Raw genomic sequence first — 19,533 nt, 5'->3', positions numbered from 1 at the left:
TGGCTATTCAAAAATAGCTGATATACAAGCTCACAAAGCGTCACTTTGTATCGCGCTGTGAGCTTGTACATCTGCTATTTTTAAACAAATTTAAAGATCTTGAAATTTTGAGAACTACCGATTTAGAAGGCATTTGTAGAATCAGCCTCAGGTCTTAACAGGTTAATAGGAAAGTACAATGTGGGCCCTATTTTCGCAGGTGCCTTACCCATTGTCCCTATACTTCTTTGCCATTTTTTACTATTTTTAAAAACATTTTCAAACAGTTCAACTAGCCGATCTACATCGACACGTTGTGAGCTTGTAGATTGGCTATTTGAACTATTTGAAAATGTTTTTAAAAATAGCAAAAAATGGCAAAGACATTTAGGGGCACTGGCAAAAATAGGGCCCACTGTGTCTGCTGCCTGAGACCAGTGATATTTGAGATCGTTGTGCTCCTCTATCAGCTTTTTAGAAGGTTTCTTTAGTGACTAAATGTTTAATATTGTGATGAAGAATAAATACATTCTGCTGGTCCAATTTCTTAAAATAAATGATTTAACTAATTAAATTAACTCAACTTCATATGCCCTTTGCTCTTACAATTAAACTAAATTAGACGAGAGTCCCATAGTGTATACTCACACAGAACAGTTAGGGCAATGACTGCAGCCAACAGGAGGGCACAGAGAAGACCCAGTCCCACTTTCACTGCATCACAGCGACCTGAGGCAACCTTTGAGCCGCCCTTTGACCTCACTGGATGGGACACAGAATCATCTTTTGAACATATAGAATGTGACTTTTAGAAGTTTGTCCTGTATCTTGTTGTTGTTTTCTACTTTGTTGTAGGAATTATTTCCAACTGAAAAAAGTATCCAACTGAAAATCGGTTATATTTGCACTTTGTCATTGTTGTATGACAATGTATCAATAGGCATCTACTATGCCATCTCTGGCACTGGCAGCACTACATGGTTCATTGTGTTGAGTAGGCCTACTGTATTCTTTCCAGTGTTTCTTCTAACCACTTTGCCGTTTCTGTCCTTACTGGACACCATGAATAGGCCATAAAATTAGACTTTCTGACTTTGTGGTTATAATGTCTCTTAAAGACACATTTCAAGGACATTTCCTCTTTTGTACTTCCTTGTCCAGACATTTATTGTACATGTCAGCATTTCATTGGAAATCCACATTTTGGAAAATAAATAAATAAATACACCACAGACACAAATCACAAATATACAGTTTTTCAATCTATTTGATAAAACCTCAGCAATATTCCCAGACATAATCTTTAACCATTATCCTCACTATTTCAGGTCACATAGTTGCACATAGTTAAAACAGGGTTTTACTACTAACGATACAAAAGGCAGACAGAATTATCTTAGAGTAAGGGTTTCTTTGACCTTTTTCGCCCATAGCAGTATAAGAATACACACATGTGGCTGTCACCTACCAGTGGGGTCTTGGGAAGGATCGTTGCCCTGAGCTTTGGGAAATCTGACTTCAGAATATGTGCTGTCATTTGATGTTGAAGCTGACACAGGAACAAAAACTATTAATGAATGCAGCTTTCTTTTAATATCATCAGTTGAACTTACATTTCCTTTTCCATCTCCCTATCCACCCATTTATTATTAAATTATTCACATAATATTAAAGCTTTGTCATCTTTGGTCAGACAAGATCATACTGTATCATGCATTTTAATACAAACCTATTTGTTTGGCTTTGACAGCTTGCATTCATGAAACAATGTTCATGTTCACTCAAACTTTACTCATATTTCAACCTCTCTTCACATTTACCACCTTTATATAGTTACAAGAATAATACAAAATTGTCTTAACAGTATCTTAAAAGTGTCTTAACCTTAAATGAACATTTATTATTTATGTCTCTATTGACATAGATATACAACATACAATTAAAAGCTTACCATAATGCTTTCAACACTGTTTCTATCTTGGTTCAACACTCCTCCTTTGTTATTTCCTCATTTATATTCATATAGATCCAATAACAATCAACCCCAATGAAACAGGGCACACTCAGTTGAATCCTTCAATCAATCAATCAATAAATACATTTTCAAACTCACCATGTGCTTGTGCGTTAATCCCTTTGGGGTTCTTGAATTTAACATCAGCGTAAAGCACTTCAGACATAGTGGAGGAGTTGTGTGAACTTCCCAACTGTTGAGCTGACTCTGATGATTACAGCACATGCACTCTCCCAAAATAGACATTAAAAAAGTGTGTAGCCTACAATGCAATATCATTGTTCCCCAAAACACGTCCCCCTCTCATTGCAAGTTGTCTTCATTTTTTCTTTTTATCACTTCCTTTTTTCAGACAATCAACAAGTTCATATTCTGTACATTATTTATTAAGACTTCCAACCACAATCATTTTGCAGTCTAAAAAGTGTTGGCCAGTTTTCATTTAAGGTATTCCCTTCTGCATAAATAACCTGTACCACATGCCTTTGTCTTTGTATAGACAAAGGGTGTGGCAAGATATTGGATATTATGTTTTACTTCATAAGGATTCTATCTATATCGGCTGTAATGACATTGGTTCTGTATAGCATAAAGATCAGCTGACAAAAGGATTAAAATAATGTTTAGATGAGGAGTGTACGATTAATTGGTTATATCATATCGGTACCGGCAATACCTGCAATATCGTCCGTAAAAATTCAATACCATGTCAACCCGATCAAAATGATGTAGCTGCTTTAGCCGATAGCCTATTTTATTTTATATTATTTATGTTTGACTGTGAAGCTGAAAAGGCCTTTGTGATGATGAAGGCTGCATATTCAATCAGTGTTTTATGGGGGGGCTTTCGAAAACTGTTAAGTAAAAATAGTACAAGTCTGCATCTGTATGCAGAATCACAATTACTGTATTATAGGTATCCTACTGGAAACGTATCGGTATCCGTCTGTATCGTATCAGTCGATTTGACCTTGCAATTAGTCAATAATGGAAATATGGAATATTGGCCAAAATGTCAATATAGTGCATCCCTTGTTTGGATATACTGATGTCTATCTCATAACAGAACCTTTTGGTACCTTGTAGGAATTACAAGAAGACTCTCCCCAAAACACACTTGCCCGGGTCAAATCCGGCGACCTCGGAACGGTCGGACCCACCTAGTTCTGGCCATCAAAGTCCACTCGCCCCAGTCAAATTCAGCGACCTCGGAATGGTCGGACCCACAAATACGGCGACTTCGGAACGGTCGGACCCACCAGGCCACCAGAACCTACTCAGCCACATTTGACGTCTCGGGGGTACCGAGACTGGGGGGGTTGATGATTTACGATTCTGTCCCTATCGGGATGTTACTCGAACAGCGCTTAGTTGGCTAAAGTGGACTTTGCCGCGTTCGCCTGAGCTCGCTCGGCAGTGCCTCTCATGGCTCAAGTCTGCTTCAGACGGTGCGCCTCCGTTGTAACTGTTCTTTTCTTAACTACTTCCTAACTTAATATTAGGGGCTGTAGTCTGTTCTCACCAAGCGGGCTGAGTGTTCCGCGCCACTGGGGGTGAGTGTTCCGCTGCTGGGGGCGAGCGGTCCACAGAAAAAAATGGAGGCGAGTGTGTTTTGGGCGAGGGTTCCGGTTACCCCTTATTAGCCTGGCATGGCCAGACTAATATGCCTGCGTAGATATTAGTCTGGAACTTCGGTTTGGAAGATTCATTTCTAAGGGGCGGTTACAAACAGATTCAAATGTCACACAGGGGTCATCAACATGACCGTACACGGACAAACGTGTCCGTGACAAGACTTGTCCGTGTCCATGGCACATTTTGTATTTGTTTTATTTATTTTGTGTATCAGGTGAGGATGCAAGACAAGAGATACAGCTAGAAGTAATGTTTACTAATAGCTGCCTAAATTCCTTCATTGTTAATTTGTTCCACTGGCATACCTTACATCATACCACCTATATACGCATGGTCTGAGACTTTCTCATCAACATCGAATACTTGTTCACCTTAACAGAAAGAAACCACAACTCTTGAGTGGGGCAGTGAGAATTAACACAGGATTGACCCTGGCAGCATATCAATATTTATGTTAAGCTACTACTATTTTTCAGCCACATCTAATGAGACAAGACATCAGTTGAATGAGTTTGGGAACAGACGCCATGAGACAAAAGACATGTATACAACACATTATTATTGATGGGAAAATGAATTAAAACAAGTGAAGAAAGGGAACTTGGAAAGACACTTTCAGACAAACCATAAATCATTTGACTAGACCTTTCCAGCAGACATAGAACTGAGAAAAAGGAACTGAAATCTCAGCCATATGTATTATGTATTTGTGTACCATACATGGAACTGGATAGAGCTCTCTCATCATTATTCTACTGTAAGTATTTGTCTCATCAGCAAGAACTGCACAGTGATGGTGAAGAAAGAGAACTTGGAAAGACACTTGAGGACAAACCACACGTCATTTGACTAGACATTTACAGAGAACTGAGAAAAATAAATAAACCAAGGAACTGAAATTTCAACCATTGCCATATAAAAATATCAAGTCAAGTGCAATTTTTTTTAACTTATTCTCTTTGCATTATTAGAATAAGGGGTCTATAATAGATGAAAAGGCAATGGCTAAATATATCTCATGCCCACAATTCTAGAAATAGCACTCATGTCACAAATGCGTTTTTCTGAATATGTGTGTGTGTGTGTGTGTGTGTGTGTGTGTGTGTGTGTGTGTGTGTGTGTGTGTGTGTGTGTGTGTGTGTGTGTGTGTGTGTGTGTGTGTGTGTGTGTGTGTGTGTGTGTGTGTGTGTGTGTGTGTGTGTGTGTGTTTGTGTGTGTGTGTCCAGCTATTGCTCTGAAACCAGTTAATAGCCAAGTGTGACATGTCTTCTTATGGACATGAATGATGAAGATGTATAAATATGTTACTTTGAATTCAGTTTGGTGGAAGAGCTCTCACATTTTAATAAAATGCTCCCCGACAAACATATATCACATTAATTAAAAATGAATATTAAGCAGAATTGTTTAGTTAATTTAGATCAGCTCAAGGAAGATATTTAAGGACACGTCCATCCTTTTTTAGCCAACCGGCGTAGAGAACAACTGATTGAGCCCTCTGATGGCCAATGAAATACGCGTGTCCTCTCACGGGGGGCGGGTTTTACTCAGTGTTGACATATTTTGTGAGAGAAATAAGCAACGAGGTCTAGAAAACAAGTCCAAAAGAAGCAACTTAGGCCACATGAGCACTTTAAACCTCCTGGACGGCTATTTGAAAAAAGCCGATTTACAAGATAGATCTGCTATTTTCAAAAACTCTTGCAATACAATGTGGAATATTTGGAATATGTTTGAATCAATCTAACAACACAATGCTCCCCTGGGTTCAAAACATTTTCATGAACATATGCAAGAACCACTGGTTTAAATAATTTCATTTTTGTATGCAAGCCCAAATAAGCAAGTGTACATTAGAAACAAACCCCAAAAACCGCAACCCCCATTTTTTACAAGCAACTTAAGAGAAAAAGATGCCCAAAGTCGCTTATAATAAGCCGACATGGCAACGCTGGTTTTACTCAATTATTTTGAAAAGGAGGCGGAGGTACTTCCTCTCAAAGCCCAAAGTGCCACACGGCCGTCATAAAGTTTGTGTCACCCTGTTTGTTTCCCCCCCGACTGTACAGACAATGGCCCCCAGCACACAGCTGAAAGAGGCCGTGGCCGACGTGCAAAAGGGGATTCGGGCGATTTTGCTCGGACCGCCCGGGGCCGGCAAAGGGACGCAGGTGAGAGACTTGTTTCAGTCGAGCTAATAGCTGCTAGCCTTAACCTTAGCAATGCAAAGCGCATGGCCGACAGCAGACACCAGTGTTGCCAGGTTATGCGAGAGAAATAAGCAACCAGGTCAAGGAAAACAAACCCAAAAGAAGCAACTCGGCCATTATGAGGACTTAAACCTATATGCATTGAAAATAGCCGATTTTCAAGCTCACAACGCGTCGCGATGTGACGCTTTGTGAGCTTGCAGATCGACGTAGATGGGCTATTTAAAAAAAAACTCTTGCAATAAATATGGAATATTGTTTTTGAAACATTCTAACACAAATGCTCCCTGTGGAATAAGATATATTCATGAAAATATTTGGTAACCACTGGTTTAAAAATTAAGCAAAGCCTATATAAGCAAGTACACTTTAGAAACAATCCCAAAAAACCGCAACTACCAATTTTTACAAGAAACTTTACAGAAAAAGAAGCCTATAGTCGATTATAATAAGCGGACATGGCAACACTAGTAGACACCAGTGTGGGCTAAGCTGACTCCGGTTTTATTTTGTCACGAATTCTCATCACGAATTCACAGATCAGTCGCATCATGCACCGATGTCTCGACAGACAGACAGCGATTCTCCAGGTGCTGCAAAGACAGTTTGCAATCTAGGAACTTATGTTTAGTGCCACTGGCAGGCTAGTTGTAGTGTTGCCAGATTATGTGATAGAAATAAGCAACCAGATCTAGGAAAACAAGCCCAAAAGAAACGAATGTAGGCTACTACTAGCCTGGTAAACCCTCCCTCCGGAAATCTCATTTCCATTAAATCAAATGGAAATGAGATTTCTGGAGGGAGGGTTTACCAGGCTAGGCTACTACGTCAATTTAAAAAAAGACGATCTACAACGCTAGCAACTCGTCGCAATGCGACAACTTTAGGAAACAAGCCCAAATAAGCAACTACACTTTAGAAACGAACAAAAAAACGCAAACCGCAACTACCAGCATTTACAATGAACTTTACAGAAAAAGAAGCCCTACGTCGCTTATAATAAGCGGACCTGGCAACACGGTTAGTGGGGCTACCAGTCTGTCACTTTAACTTTGAAGACCAGTTGAAATGTCATTTCGCGACCATAATCATGACGTATTTCCTAATGAAAAGGGGGGGCTGGGTGTGTCTCAGCCAATCACAGCGATGGGGGTGAAGCATAGAGTTATAACCAGGTTATTATAAGCATAGGTTATTAGGGTTGAAGTCCTCACAGGCTATTGTATCTATGAACTCCTGTCTTGTCTTTAAACCTGGCATCCCTATTTGAGGCTTGTCATTTTTCAAATATAGCAGATCTACAAGCTTGTATGGTTATTTTCACAGAGTAACACTATTGTGCTAGTAGTGTTACTCTGAATTTGTACTTCCATGTACTATTATGTACTGTCATGTACTGTTCTCATGTCTTACTAAATAAAGTACATCAATCAATTAAACTATTAAGTATAAAATAGGGCCTATGTGGTAACTTTAATGTGACCTGGTGGCTGTACTGTGGATACTTGCAAAACAAAGTGGCATGATGTGTGTTTGTTTGTATCGAGTGGGCAAGAGATGAAAAGATAATACTGGTGGTCATACAGTGGAACATTAGGTGCCAGACATAATCAGCTGTGTAAGATTTTTCAGTCTGGCTTAACAATAACCAGGAGGTGTCTAAAGCAGTCTTTTGCAACACATTTTCACTCCCAAGTCCAACTCAAACAAGGCTTCTTGGTCAAGTGTTTATAGAAATCCCACGGATTTAGATGCCCATGGTAGTACAAAATATTTAATACCACAGTGTTGTATTGAGACGCCCATGGTAGTAGGCTACAATATAGTTGAGATATTAGGCTTTTGGTCTACTACTACAGGCAGAGGCTCTGAGCCACTCTGCTACACTTACACTTGTATTTTATATGAATATTTAATGTTATTATATTGTAAGTAACTGAATTAAATGATATAAATATACTTTGTGTGTGTGTGTGTGTGTAAATATAACACTGGTATTTAAATATATTGTACTGTCTACTGTGGGTGTTTATGACACCAGGGTGTATTTAAAAGTATTGTACTACCGTGGCTATCTAAATTATTAGGATTGGGGCACCACTGGCGTTGAAATAGGGATGCCAGATGTCACTCGCAAAGTAGTGTATATGTATACATTTGTACACTCTCAAAGTTACAAATGGATAAATTAACACCTGAGGATTTTACTATGTACCTTGTTATATGAGTGTCCATATAGTGAATGAGCTTTCTCTTGAACTGTAACATGGTAACAAATTACATTTCTTACTTAACTGCCAATTATTTGAGAGCTCTGTCTACATGTCTTTGTTCATATTACTAAAATAATTGCTTCCTCACTTCTTTGGTAATAGTGTACCTCTGTCTTGCAGTTGCCTCTGCTTAAAAACAATGTAGGTTCACGTGCAATGTCCCAAAGGCAGTGCTGCATAGACGGTACTGCTCCCCTCCCAGTAGCCCATTAGTTGTGGTCTGGCTGCATACCAGAGGTTGCACAATTCCCCATAAGGCTTTGTGTCGCAAATGTCAAAACAAACAGTTACAGGAAACTCTGACGTATTCCCATATCAGTGAAACTTCAAAATGTCCTGTATGAGTGTTGGAAAGCCAGACAGAATGCATGTTAATTAATTTTCAAAATGTCCTTTAAACAACGTTTTTCATTCAGGTGTAGTGTACCTTTCACCACTACACCAGTCATTTCTAGTTTGTTTCTTAAATTGAGTGCCATGTGTTGTAGTAGGGGACGAGCACGTCATATCTGTGTTGTCTCAAATCTTGGGGTGTTTGACTCGCATTGTTTACCATCATTCCCCTCATCTGTGTCTCCTGTTCATGACTGGAATGTATACATCAAACCTTGAAGGCAGTGCGTTTGATGGAACCAGTAGCTGTTCCTTTGAATTTTGACCATGAACATGTCAGAAATCTAGCAGGCTTGTCCCAGCCTGCAAAATATGTTGATGTTTAGCCTAGCCCTAGTTCATTTGACTTGCACTGTAGGTGTAACCAAATAAGAGCATGTTTGTTGGGAATTCTGCCTGCCAAAGTGGTTGGTTAACTTAATGTTAAAATTCACACGCCAGTTGTTGTTTTTTAACTTGCCACTTGGACCTTACACTTAACTTTACACCATAATATCACCAAAATGATAGTCGACTGCCTGCCATGTTGATAGGTAAGGCAGGGAAGACAAATATACCAGCTGTAGGCAAAATGTGGCCTTTGGTGCTTTCATTCATTTATGTAAGGCCTTTGCCATACACTGTAAACATTTTGGAGATTGATTTTTTTCTTCTAACTAGTTCACCAAAGAATGTTTCTGCCTGACCTAATGTCTTGACCCCCATCCAATGTCACCCCAGGCCCCACGGCTGGCAGATAAATACTGTGTATGCCACTTGGCCACTGGAGACATGCTGAGGGCCATGGTGGCATCAGGCTCTGCGCTCGGCAAGAGGCTTAAAGAGACCATGGATGCTGGAAAATTGGTAAGATGACTATGCAGTGTCTATTTGCAAGCATGCTGTAACATTTCCAGGACTTAAATTTGTTTTGTTTTTTTCAATAGAGGAGACATTGCTATTAAATCGATCATTTTGATGTTTTCTTTTCACCTTTGGCATCTGGAATCCATATATTCCCAAATTCTCCTGAAAACTTAACTCGGCCATACTTTCACCTGGAAGCTTCGTTCACACTTGTCTCCTGGGAATAGCAGGACTTTTCGAAGAATTTAAAAAACGTATAGTTTGAATTATTTAACTATGATGTTAGTTGGGTGTCAGTCATGAGTGACGCACCAACTTGGGAGAGTTCGGAGGGAACATCCTGTGTAAGACGTCAAGAGACTACAATGTTTCTCAAGGAACCGTATCTGACTATTTATTAGACAGGTACTTGGAAAAAAAAAAAACTTGTGTTGCTTGTTAACAACACGAGTAAGTGAAGTACATAGTCGAAAACATATGACATGGTGCTGCAGCCACAAGAAAATATATTACTTTCAGACTCAATCATTTTACACCATCAAAGAACAGAAACCCCTAAAGTAATTGATCGGTTAAAGGGATAGTTCACCCCCAAAATGTATTCTTTTCTATCAACACCCCATGGAGACTTCATGGAGATTTTTTTAGTTTTTGTTGCATTCCTAAGCCAATAATTTGATGACCTTTCCGCCAGTCATCAAATTATTGTCTTAGGAATGCAACAAAAACTAAAAAAATCTCCATGAATTCAAGGCTTCATGGGGTGTGTAATTGATAGAAAATAAGACATTTTTTGGCTGAACTACTCCTTTAACAAAGATTACATGGAAGGAGAAGTTATTGTGGCTACAATGGGGTGGTTTGGAAGAAAGCCGAGGCTGAAAAGGTTTTTTGATTCAGTCCTAGTCGGAGCGTATGAATGAATGGGCTGAGGTTATCCTTGTTGTGCTCGTGTAGGTCAGTGACGAGATGGTGGTGGAACTCATAGAGAAGAACCTGGACACGCCACCCTGCAAGAAGGGCTTCTTGTTGGATGGTTTCCCCCGCACGGTCAAACAAGCAGAGATGGTGAGGTTTTGATTGGATCACCTTTACATGAAGATATCACTCAGTCTGTACATTATATCTAAAACAACACTTGAGTGCTGCATTTTAACCCAAGATAAAAATTAAACGATGCATAGATCTCTCAGTAGCATGTGAACCTTTTCAGTTGGATTACCAAGTGCAGTAATGTTTAGGTTCTACTGTATGTGTTGTGTTGCATAAGGAAGGACAAAAAACTAAGCTAATGTTTTTTCTAATAATTAAAACGATGGTTTATTTGTTGCTTTGTGTATGTCCCTCTCCCTGCCAGCTCGATGACTTGATGGACAAGAGACAAGAGAAGCTGGACTCAGTGATTGAGTTCAATGTTGATGATTCTCTGCTGGTCCGCAGGATCTGTGGCAGGTAGGAGTAGTTTGATTTCATGCTACAGGAATGAACAATCAAGTCATGTGTGGGTGGGAGAATAAGGATGGTATCCTTTAATTAAAACAATTAAAAAAACAAGATCATTTTATTGTGATGAACTTACATTGGTGGGATAATCATGACTATTCTCCCATGAGTCTGAATATTCTCACGAGCGACTTGAAAAACTGTCTGCTGTCTGGCTCACACAGCAGTAACAACACTACACCAAAAGTGTAAACAAAAATCCCACTAGCGACCATGATGCCCCTAGATTTAACACTCACTGGTTTAAGACCTATGTGAAACACTGCCTTCAGTGGTGCATGCACTAAATGACAGTAACTTGCCTACTAGCCTGCATAAAGTAGATTTGTGGTTTGTCTAAATTGGTTTGAGGGGTAATCTATCAGTCATTGTGCAATATATACATTTTATGGTTGCTAAAACACAGTGTGTTAAAGAGTTGTAAACTGTACCGCTGTACAATTTGCAAACTGTTAATAAAGTATTCAATCAATCAATCAAGGAATAATTGAATATATCAGTGTTTTTCTATTTTTTTGTGCACAAGGCACATCAAAGGGAAAGTCAAAATCTCAAGGCACACCTGTAGTCATATCTGTGCAATCTGTACCCATCTGTATGTTGGCCTATTTTCATTGTATGTTCGCTTATGGCCAGTATAGGGACGCTAGGGTTTGTGTGGTTGAACATCTGAAATGGCCTGTATTGTCTGCCCACTAGATGGCGGTGTGTATGCACCCACTGCACAATGCAGACTTCCCTAAGTCCCTGAAATTCTTAATACACAACAACAACAAAGATTGTTTTGTGAATCAGTGATGTTAAACCGCTTTCAATGTAGTAGGTCCCGGGATCCGCAGGTGGTCAAATGGGTCCAAGGGAAATATATTTAATCTCCAATACATTTTAATTACATTCATGTATGTTTGAAATGATCTGAAAATTTAGCAAAATTTGCCAAATATGTACAAATGTGACATCATGTAAAATTCAAAGAAAAATATATAGCCTATAGAACATAAAGTACACGTTTGTTTTCCCTACACAGCCCTGTCACTATCCTCCAATTTAAGAGCAGGGGGTGAGAGATGGTCATAAACTCTAGTAGACTACAGTTTTAATGATATTGATTGATTGAATAAGTCACAAAATGTAAACCGCACGGAAGTACAGTAAAACACTTGGGCTAAAAGCATAACACAAAAAGGTCCTGGGACAAGTTTCCATTGTGTTTCCATTTTAAAGATCAGTAGAATTAGATTAGGTATGAGGTCTACTGTATGCAGAATGCATTTCTGTGCCTACAGTTCATAGCTCCTACTGTACATTCAATGCACTACCCCTTGCAAAGTCAGAAACTCTATAAGGGACAACTGCTCTGGAAAGGTTTCTGTTAAAAATATTTTGTTTCTGTTGCATCATTTGTTATAACTGGTGCGCTTTTGTTGTCTTTATTCACCATAATCACCCGACATTATCTGAGCCCATAGCTGAATAGAGTACACCTGTGGTTGATTGGTGCAGAATCAATGTGGCTCCTTTGTACTGTGGTGATTGGCCGCAGCGTAAGCCTTTAAAATAGGACAAGATGTATGTGAAAGACCGAGGCAGAGAGTGCAATGTGAAACACGTGTGTTATTGCTATATCACCACGACCATCTGTCATTAATCTATCCTCCTTTCTCTTTCCCTCCCTTGTCCTATCCTCCTCCTCTGTCATCTCCTAACACCACCACCACTTACCCAGGCTAATTCACCAGGCAAGTGGACGCTCCTATCACGAAGAGTTCAACCCTCCCAAAGAACCCATGAAAGATGATGTAAGTAATTTAACCGTCAATGCTACGAATACGCTTTCCTGTCTTATCTTTGCCGGTCTAAAGCTTAGTCTAAAGCTTTTTTTTGCTTAAACCAGCTCCCTGTCGAGGATGATATCCTTGTTTTAAGCGGCAGTGACTAGTGGTGATGGGTGGATGTCAGGGCTTGGAAGAGCGGGTGGTTTACTGTGGACAAAACACGTAGTTACTAAATATAAGTAAAATAACCGTCGCTGTAAATTAAACTACTGTGGATAACCTGCCAACTCCCTGAAGCGACTTTGAGCATTAACTGTTCTACTGACCACCACACAGAGGAAACATCCATGTTGTCCTTTAAATAGTCTAAATGATATAACTAGACATGATGCATCTGTCACCTTCAGCTCAGTATTTTGCTCTTGTTCTACGTTGATAGAGGTGCTTGAGCCAGGATGACAAGCGGTGTTGCTGGTGATGGAAGCCAGAATGGGAGTGTGGATTGGCTTGGTAGTTAACTGGAAAAAGGATGGACAACTGTCAACTGATTATTGTCGGACAACACGTTAACTGATTGTTATCTTAAAGGAGTAGTTCACCCAAATTACTTATTTTCTATCAATCACACACCCCATGAAGCCTTGAATTCATGGAGACTTTTTAGTTTTTGTCGCATTCCTGAGCCAATAATTTGATCACCGGTGGAGTCGACTCAAAGAGTCTCTTATTGACGATTGATGATGAATTCAAGGCTTCATGGGGTGTGTAATTGATAGATAATTTTTTTTTGGGGGGGTGAACTACTCCTTTAACAAAGATTACATGGAAGGAGAGGTGATTGTGGCTACAATAGGGTGGGTTTGGAAGAGACAGTAAATGTACTTAAGAAAAGTGAAGGAATAGCTTAACAACTAGTTCTGTGTGTCAGCCTGAGGCTGAAAAGGTTATTTGATTCAGTCAGTCAGTATCAAGTAGATAGATACTGACATCATAACACAACTAAGGTATAAGTCATACACTGTTTAAAAAGTTCATCAACACTAGACCAGGGCATCCAGGGTGGATTGCACTTTCGCCAGGACTAATTCAGACCTAGCTTCACAAGGTGAGCTGTACTGACCTGGTGTGGACAGTACAGAGTACCTTGTACCAGCGTTTCTTCATACGCTAATGTAACAACTCCGTTTGTGGAGGAATGTGCATCGATAAGACCGTGTCTCTGTGTGCTCGTTTCATGTAACGTGTGAAACCCAGTGGCACATTTGCAAACAAAGACCCTTTCACAGTGACACACAATCCCGTCAGTTTTGAAAGGAGTATTGCTATAGCGGCGCTGAGCTCCTGTTTCATTGGCAAAACATGAGAGGGCTCCCAGTACTGTGTGTGTGTGTGTGTGTGTGGAGCTGTACAGTAGCTGCTCGGAACCCATAGTGTGTGTGTGTATGCACTGACTGTGGCAAGAGTGACTGAGCTGACCAGCACTTTGGCTCATTATTCTCTCCTCTCCCTCTTCATCTGCCTTTCATGTGTCCCCTTTTACCCTTCCGTCTTGCTCCGTGTCATCTCAAATCCTATTTCCTCTTATCTCTCTCAACCTTCACCCCTCTTTATTACTATTCTCCTCGTGTCTTTCTCCCTGTACCCCCATGTTTTGGTAGCCTGGTAAACCATCCTGGTCACGGAATTCACATTTCATTTTCATTCAGCGGTCTGCTGAATGAAAATGAAGTGTGAATTCTGTGACCGGGATGGTTCACCACGCTAATGTTTTGGTCAAATCGCCTCTCTTTCACCATAGCTTTTTCAGTCCTCTCTTTCTCAGTGTCTCTGTCTTTATCTCTCTCGTTGTCACTTTATTTTACAATTACACAATAAAGACTGCCATGACAACAAAAATGCAAAAAAGCAAAGCAAAACTCCCTCTTTGTCCTCTCCTCTCCCAGGTGACGGGCGAACCCCTGATGAGGCGCAGCGATGACAATGAGTCGACACTGCGCTCGCGCCTGGACGCGTACCACCGGCAGACGGTGCCTCTGGTGCAGTACTACAGCAAACGGGGCCTGCACACAGCTGTCGACGCCGCCCAGACACCCAACGTTGTCTTTGCCGCCATCGTAGCCGCCTTCTCTGCTACCGCGGCGACCAGTGCTGCTGCCCGCGCCTCCGCCTGTAAAGACCAAGTCTCGTTCATCTAAAACAAATCCCCCAAAAAAAGAATTCTAACATTTCACCTGGTGAACCTTCTTCTTCCAACTCAACTCAAACTTTTCTTCATTGTTCTTCTTTCTGCCTTCTTTCTTTCGCCAAGGACTGGAGACTGTGCGAGGGTTAAGCAAACGTCACACCGGCTGGACTGTTCTCTGTATAGTATACAGCAAAAGTAGCAATCATTATGTTTTTAGTTGCAAAAATGCAAATAAAACGTAGCCAAGAAACGATATCAAGGAGTGGTTATCAAGAGATGGCCTAAAACAAGACAGAGTAACACAAATCAGTAGTCATCCATTAGTATGTGGCTTTGAAAAATAACTGTTCACACATATAATATTGGCTGTATACTGGTGATCATTCTCCAACATATGCTGCTGATATAAAGTTTTTGGTTTGCTTAACTCGTGCATAAACTGACTTGGCCCCAAAGCCTGGTTTACATTATACTTAGTTGTGTGCCCCGAAAATAGCAGATCTTCAAGATCACAATGCATTGTGAGCTTGTAGATATGCTATTTCCGGTGCACACCACGGCGCACTACTAAATGTAAATCAATCGCAGCTCTCTACTTTTGATCAACTTGGAACTCTTCACCCACCTGCAATCCCCCCCCTTCTCTCTCTGGACAACAGAACTGATTATTCTTCGCCTCCTTAACTCCACTACTCACCAAATATTCCATTTATTTATTTATATTTATTTATTTAATTTATAGTTATTTTTGTCTGCTCTCCTATATTTCCTCTTCTCCACCTAAATCCTTGCCTCCTCTCTCTAATTCCTGGACAAGTGCTCCTCTCTGGGTGATGTTGACTCTTTGGACTCCTACTGGACACTAGAGAGACTGTACCGGCTAAAGCTGATAAATGCTAATGTTAATGCCTAATGGATATAAATGCATTGTAATTATATTATAGAATATATATTACTTTTGATTTTAGAATGTTTAAAAGACTGAGTGTTCTGACTTGAGCTCAGAGTTGCTTACCTCACTTTGGCATCATTGACCAGGTTCCCTCACTAGAGCAACCTGCTGTTGTCATGTTTTCGCCTGACAAAGCACTTGTGTTCCAGTCACTTAGAGGTCTGACACCTAATCAGACCAGAGGTCCAGTACACGTAGCCTCTATGCATAGCCCTAAAGTGCCAAACGGTTTATTTGCAATAGTCATACAAAGAGTGCCAGAAAGTGCAGAAAGTTGATGATCACAAAGTATTTAAATCAAGTCAAGTTAGTATGTATCGAAGCAAAGTATGGATTTACGCAAATGTGATGGGGGAATTATCTTTAGAGAAAATTATTGAAATAATGACTTCTCAAAATAATGACATAGTATCTCAATATGATGACTTGGTATCTAAAAATAAAGGGAAACTAAAAGATTATATCTAAAAATCAGAAATCAAAATGACAAACGTTATCAAACTTTCTCAAAATAATGACTTAGTCTCTCATAATAATGACAGATTATTTTGAGAAAGTTTCTCATTGATGATTTAATATTCTGTCAGTATCGGGACGTAACTCGAATGGTGCTGAAGTGGACTTCGCAACGTTCGGCATGGTGACTCGCTCGCCTGACTGCTCGCTTGACGGTGCCTTTTAGCATAACTACTTCCGAACTTGATATTAGGGGCTATAGTCTGTTCTCGCCAAGTGGTCCGCCTCGCGTGGGGTGAGTGGTCTCCTGCTGGGGGCAAGTGTTCCGTGCCAAGTGGGGCGAGTGTTTCGCCGCTGGGGCCGAGCGTTCCGCAAAAGAAATCGGGCCAAGTGTGTTTTGGGGCGAGCGTTCCGGTCTCGGTTGAGACTGTCCCTGGTATTCCCTGCTGAGCATTGCTGCATTGTGAAATTGTTAATTTCCTCCAACTGTAATGCAGGGAAATCAATTTCCAGGGGTTTATAACAGATTCTGTATTGTAGGATAAAATGAAATTATATTTAGGATATTATACTTTATGAATATACCAAACTAAGCCTAAATTGGCCAATTTAGTGATTTAGTGATTAAGCAGAAAGTTCCTTGAAAATAAGGATATTGATTTTACACCACAATTATATTTGTTAAATTCAAAGGATGTATAGATAACATTGAAAATAGTTTCTTTTTTTAAAGATAGTGCTGTGCACACTTTTATTGAGACCGACTCACTAGAGGAAAGGTTCTGACAATGGAGTTTAGGCTAAGGGCAGGAGGGGTACATGCAAGTTATCTGAACCTCGGCACTCTAAAAGATAACGTTTTAAAGATTAAGTATTGACCTAGTGTTTTAAGAGTGTAGATTTCAGTACAATCACGCCGTTTGGTGCCCTGTGCTTCAGCACCTCAAGCCTGTTGGATAAGCCACCACTGAATATACTGGTAGAAATGTACTGTACACTAATTTAAGTTTATACACCTATTAATTTAAGCATATACACCTACTGTTAAGTTGGTGTTACATTGATGACCTTTTGGTCATGAATGTAACAACACCACCCCTTAAATGTAATAAGTGATCTGACGAATAACACTTGCAATTTTATGCAATATATCCAATTTGAAGAGATCCAACAGAATAGCTATCCTGCACTCTGACTGCAGATTAAGGGTCCCTCTATATTGATTTGAACATGGCACTTCATTGCCTGTATTCACCAATACGTGAGTTGATTTATGCTGGATTTTACTTTGAAATAGTCAACATCACTTGAAATAGTCTATCCAATCTGGCCTCTGGATGCCTTTAGAAAACAGTACGGAATAAGGATTTTGACGTAGTCTTCTTTCCTACTCTTCCGCTTAGGTTTCCCTCCCATATGCGTTGTCCCCCCACCCCAGTCACCTGTTGTTTGCATTTCTCTTGAAACACCTTGCATGCAGACTGTGTCAACTACAGTTTTCCCTTGAATGGCTGACATAATATTTCCCTGTGCTCTCGGTGCTGTTGTGAAGAAAAACAGAAGCAGATGTTTTGCCATACTGCTGTGGCGGTTGAATGTTCAGTCTTATATTTATCTTGATGAGTCAATTTTATGCTGAATCTACCTAACAAAGGCATGTGCTTAATCATGCCTTGGTTCCATTTCATTAATTATTTTAGAAAACTGTTGACGTGTATGGTTTCCTTGAAACTGTTAAACGTTCATGTGAATGCTACCTTAAAGAGTAAGACTGGTCATGTAAATTCTTTGCATTCGTACTGTTGAATTGTGCTACCTTTGAAGAGGTAAGGAAGGCTGGTCCTCTACTTGCAGTAAAAGATGGGACAGTAGAAAGAGGGCTGTGTATCCACATGTCCAACACATGGTACTGCTAGCAGTGTATTGATAATTAATTTAAGCATTTGAATGGTGTCGTTATTTTATTTTTTGCACACAACTTTTGTCTGTGTATCTCACCCTACACTTTGCTTCTCTTTCCCTCTATCTTGCCTTTTCTTCTCTTCCAGCTGGTTGAGTCCTGCACTTCTCCATTCGGACCCTAACTACGGAGAGAAGAGACATTGTGGTGGGTGAACAGATGGAGAGATGGTTGGGTGTTTGGAGGGAATTAAAAGAAGAAGAGTAATCTCTTGTAATATAGCACTTCATAGGAAATGTCCTGTTCTGCTGCTGTGTGGGTCTGGATGTCAGCCAATCATGTTTCTTTAAGTAGGCTACACTGACAGGAATAAGTGAATCCGTTGTACTGTTGACACCCTGCTTTTCCAAAATAATAAAGCTCAAAAGATGATTTTCTACAATCTTCACATGGCGTTCAAGCTATTTTTTTTCCCTCACTGGGTGTCAGGCTATTTTCTTTTCCTCACTGGGTGTCATTCCATAACGAGAGTTGTACTGTTCACATAATAACCAGCCTTTATTTGTCATGGGTGAGATGGGCTAGAGCAGTCGTTCTCAAACTTTTTCATGTCAAGGACCCCCAAAATGATATGAATTTGGCCGTGGACCCCATCTCAAATATTTTGTTCCAGGGACCCCCAGAGGCAAATATTTGAGTTAAAAATGTATATTTGTATGTATATAATGTATATTTGAGTTAAAAAATATATATATCCCAAGGTTTGCACAAATGTTCACGATTTTTCAAAAATAGCCAAAGTATATAAAAGGTTAAAATTATTGTAACGCTATATTAACACATTTTGCTGGGGAACCCCCCCAAGTACCCCTGGGGGTCCCCGGACCCCACTTTGAGAACCAATGGGCTAGAGCAGTGGTTCTCAAACTTTAATATTTCAGGGACCCATCTTAACTCTGAGTCTGTAACTCTGACAGTATACAAATGGAACCATTTGGTTCCATTTGTATACTGTCAGAGTACAGACTTGTAGGGGTCCATTTAGAACCCCTTCAAGGAACCCTGAGAGTCCTAGGACCCCACTTTGAGAACCACTGGACTAGAGCAGCCATTCCCAACCTGTAGGCCCCAAATAATTGACAAAACAATTAGTTTTTTATTGATAATATAAGTTAACTATACTGTCCTCACTGATTTCCCCATCAGTTATCCAGCAAGCTAAACACGACCATAAATAACACATGGCAGGTGCATTTACACCAGGTAATGAATTGAATACACAGGACCACAATGGAAACATAACCACAAAGTGTTATCCTATTAACAACCACTGTAAAATCGTGCCACTGTACTGTTTACAAACTGTTTATACAGAAATCAATCAATATATTGTCAGGAAAGTGTATGATTAT

General features: G+C 40.0%; 2 protein-coding genes across 7 annotated transcripts in view; one reads left to right on the top strand and one right to left on the bottom strand.

Moving 5' to 3' along the window:
- Positions 1 to 2,199, bottom strand: part of LOC311061092 (uncharacterized protein) — a 44,966-nt gene extending 42,767 nt beyond the window's left edge. For 3 of the 5 annotated variants that reach the window (XM_084079612.1, XM_084079611.1, XM_084079610.1), the window contains exons 1-3: positions 2,093 to 2,199; positions 1,448 to 1,528; positions 628 to 762 (exon numbers count right to left, since the gene is read on the bottom strand). In XM_084079612.1, the coding sequence (XP_083935738.1) occupies positions 628 to 762; positions 1,448 to 1,528; positions 2,093 to 2,159 (283 nt within the window). In that variant the 5' untranslated portion in view covers positions 2,160 to 2,199. Of the gene's footprint in view, positions 1 to 627; positions 763 to 1,443; positions 1,529 to 2,092 lie in introns of all 5 variants that reach the window. The other 2 variants (XM_084079614.1, XM_084079613.1) reach the window with 2 other exon arrangements.
- Positions 2,200 to 5,614: 3,415 nt separating this feature from the next.
- Positions 5,615 to 18,569, top strand: ak2 (adenylate kinase 2). Of its 2 annotated transcripts, XM_084079571.1 has the most exons (7): positions 5,615 to 5,799; positions 9,225 to 9,350; positions 10,308 to 10,418; positions 10,708 to 10,802; positions 12,580 to 12,652; positions 14,572 to 14,797; positions 18,270 to 18,569. In XM_084079571.1, exons 1-7 carry the CDS (start codon positions 5,701 to 5,703, stop codon positions 18,275 to 18,277), a joined length of 738 nt encoding a protein of 245 aa, XP_083935697.1. In that variant the 5' UTR covers positions 5,615 to 5,700; the 3' UTR covers positions 18,278 to 18,569. The 2 variants fall into 2 exon arrangements, with proteins under 2 accessions (XP_083935697.1, XP_083935696.1); XM_084079570.1 differs by lacking the exon at positions 18,270 to 18,569 and having other exon boundaries at positions 14,572 to 15,812.
- The last annotated feature ends 964 nt before the right edge of the window (positions 18,570 to 19,533 follow it).

The sequence above is a fragment of the Gymnoscopelus microlampas genome (assembly GCF_963454915.1).
Source record: "Gymnoscopelus microlampas genome assembly, chromosome: 15".
NCBI lineage: Eukaryota > Metazoa > Chordata > Actinopteri > Myctophiformes > Myctophidae > Gymnoscopelus > Gymnoscopelus microlampas.
Note: the sequence above shows the minus strand (reverse complement) of the source record. Positions and strands in the feature narration are given on the sequence as shown.

Excerpts from the sequence above, each read along its gene's own strand:
- ak2 (XM_084079570.1), top strand. The coding sequence starts at position 5,701 with ATGGCCCCCAGCACACAGCTGAAAGAGGCCGTGGCCGACGTGCAAAAG. Across the intron at positions 5,800-9,224 it reads GGGCCGGCAAAGGGACGCAG|GCCCCACGGCTGGCAGATAA; the intron begins GTGAGAGACTTG and ends ATGTCACCCCAG. Across the intron at positions 12,653-14,571 it reads AAGAACCCATGAAAGATGAT|GTGACGGGCGAACCCCTGAT; the intron begins GTAAGTAATTTA and ends CTCCTCTCCCAG.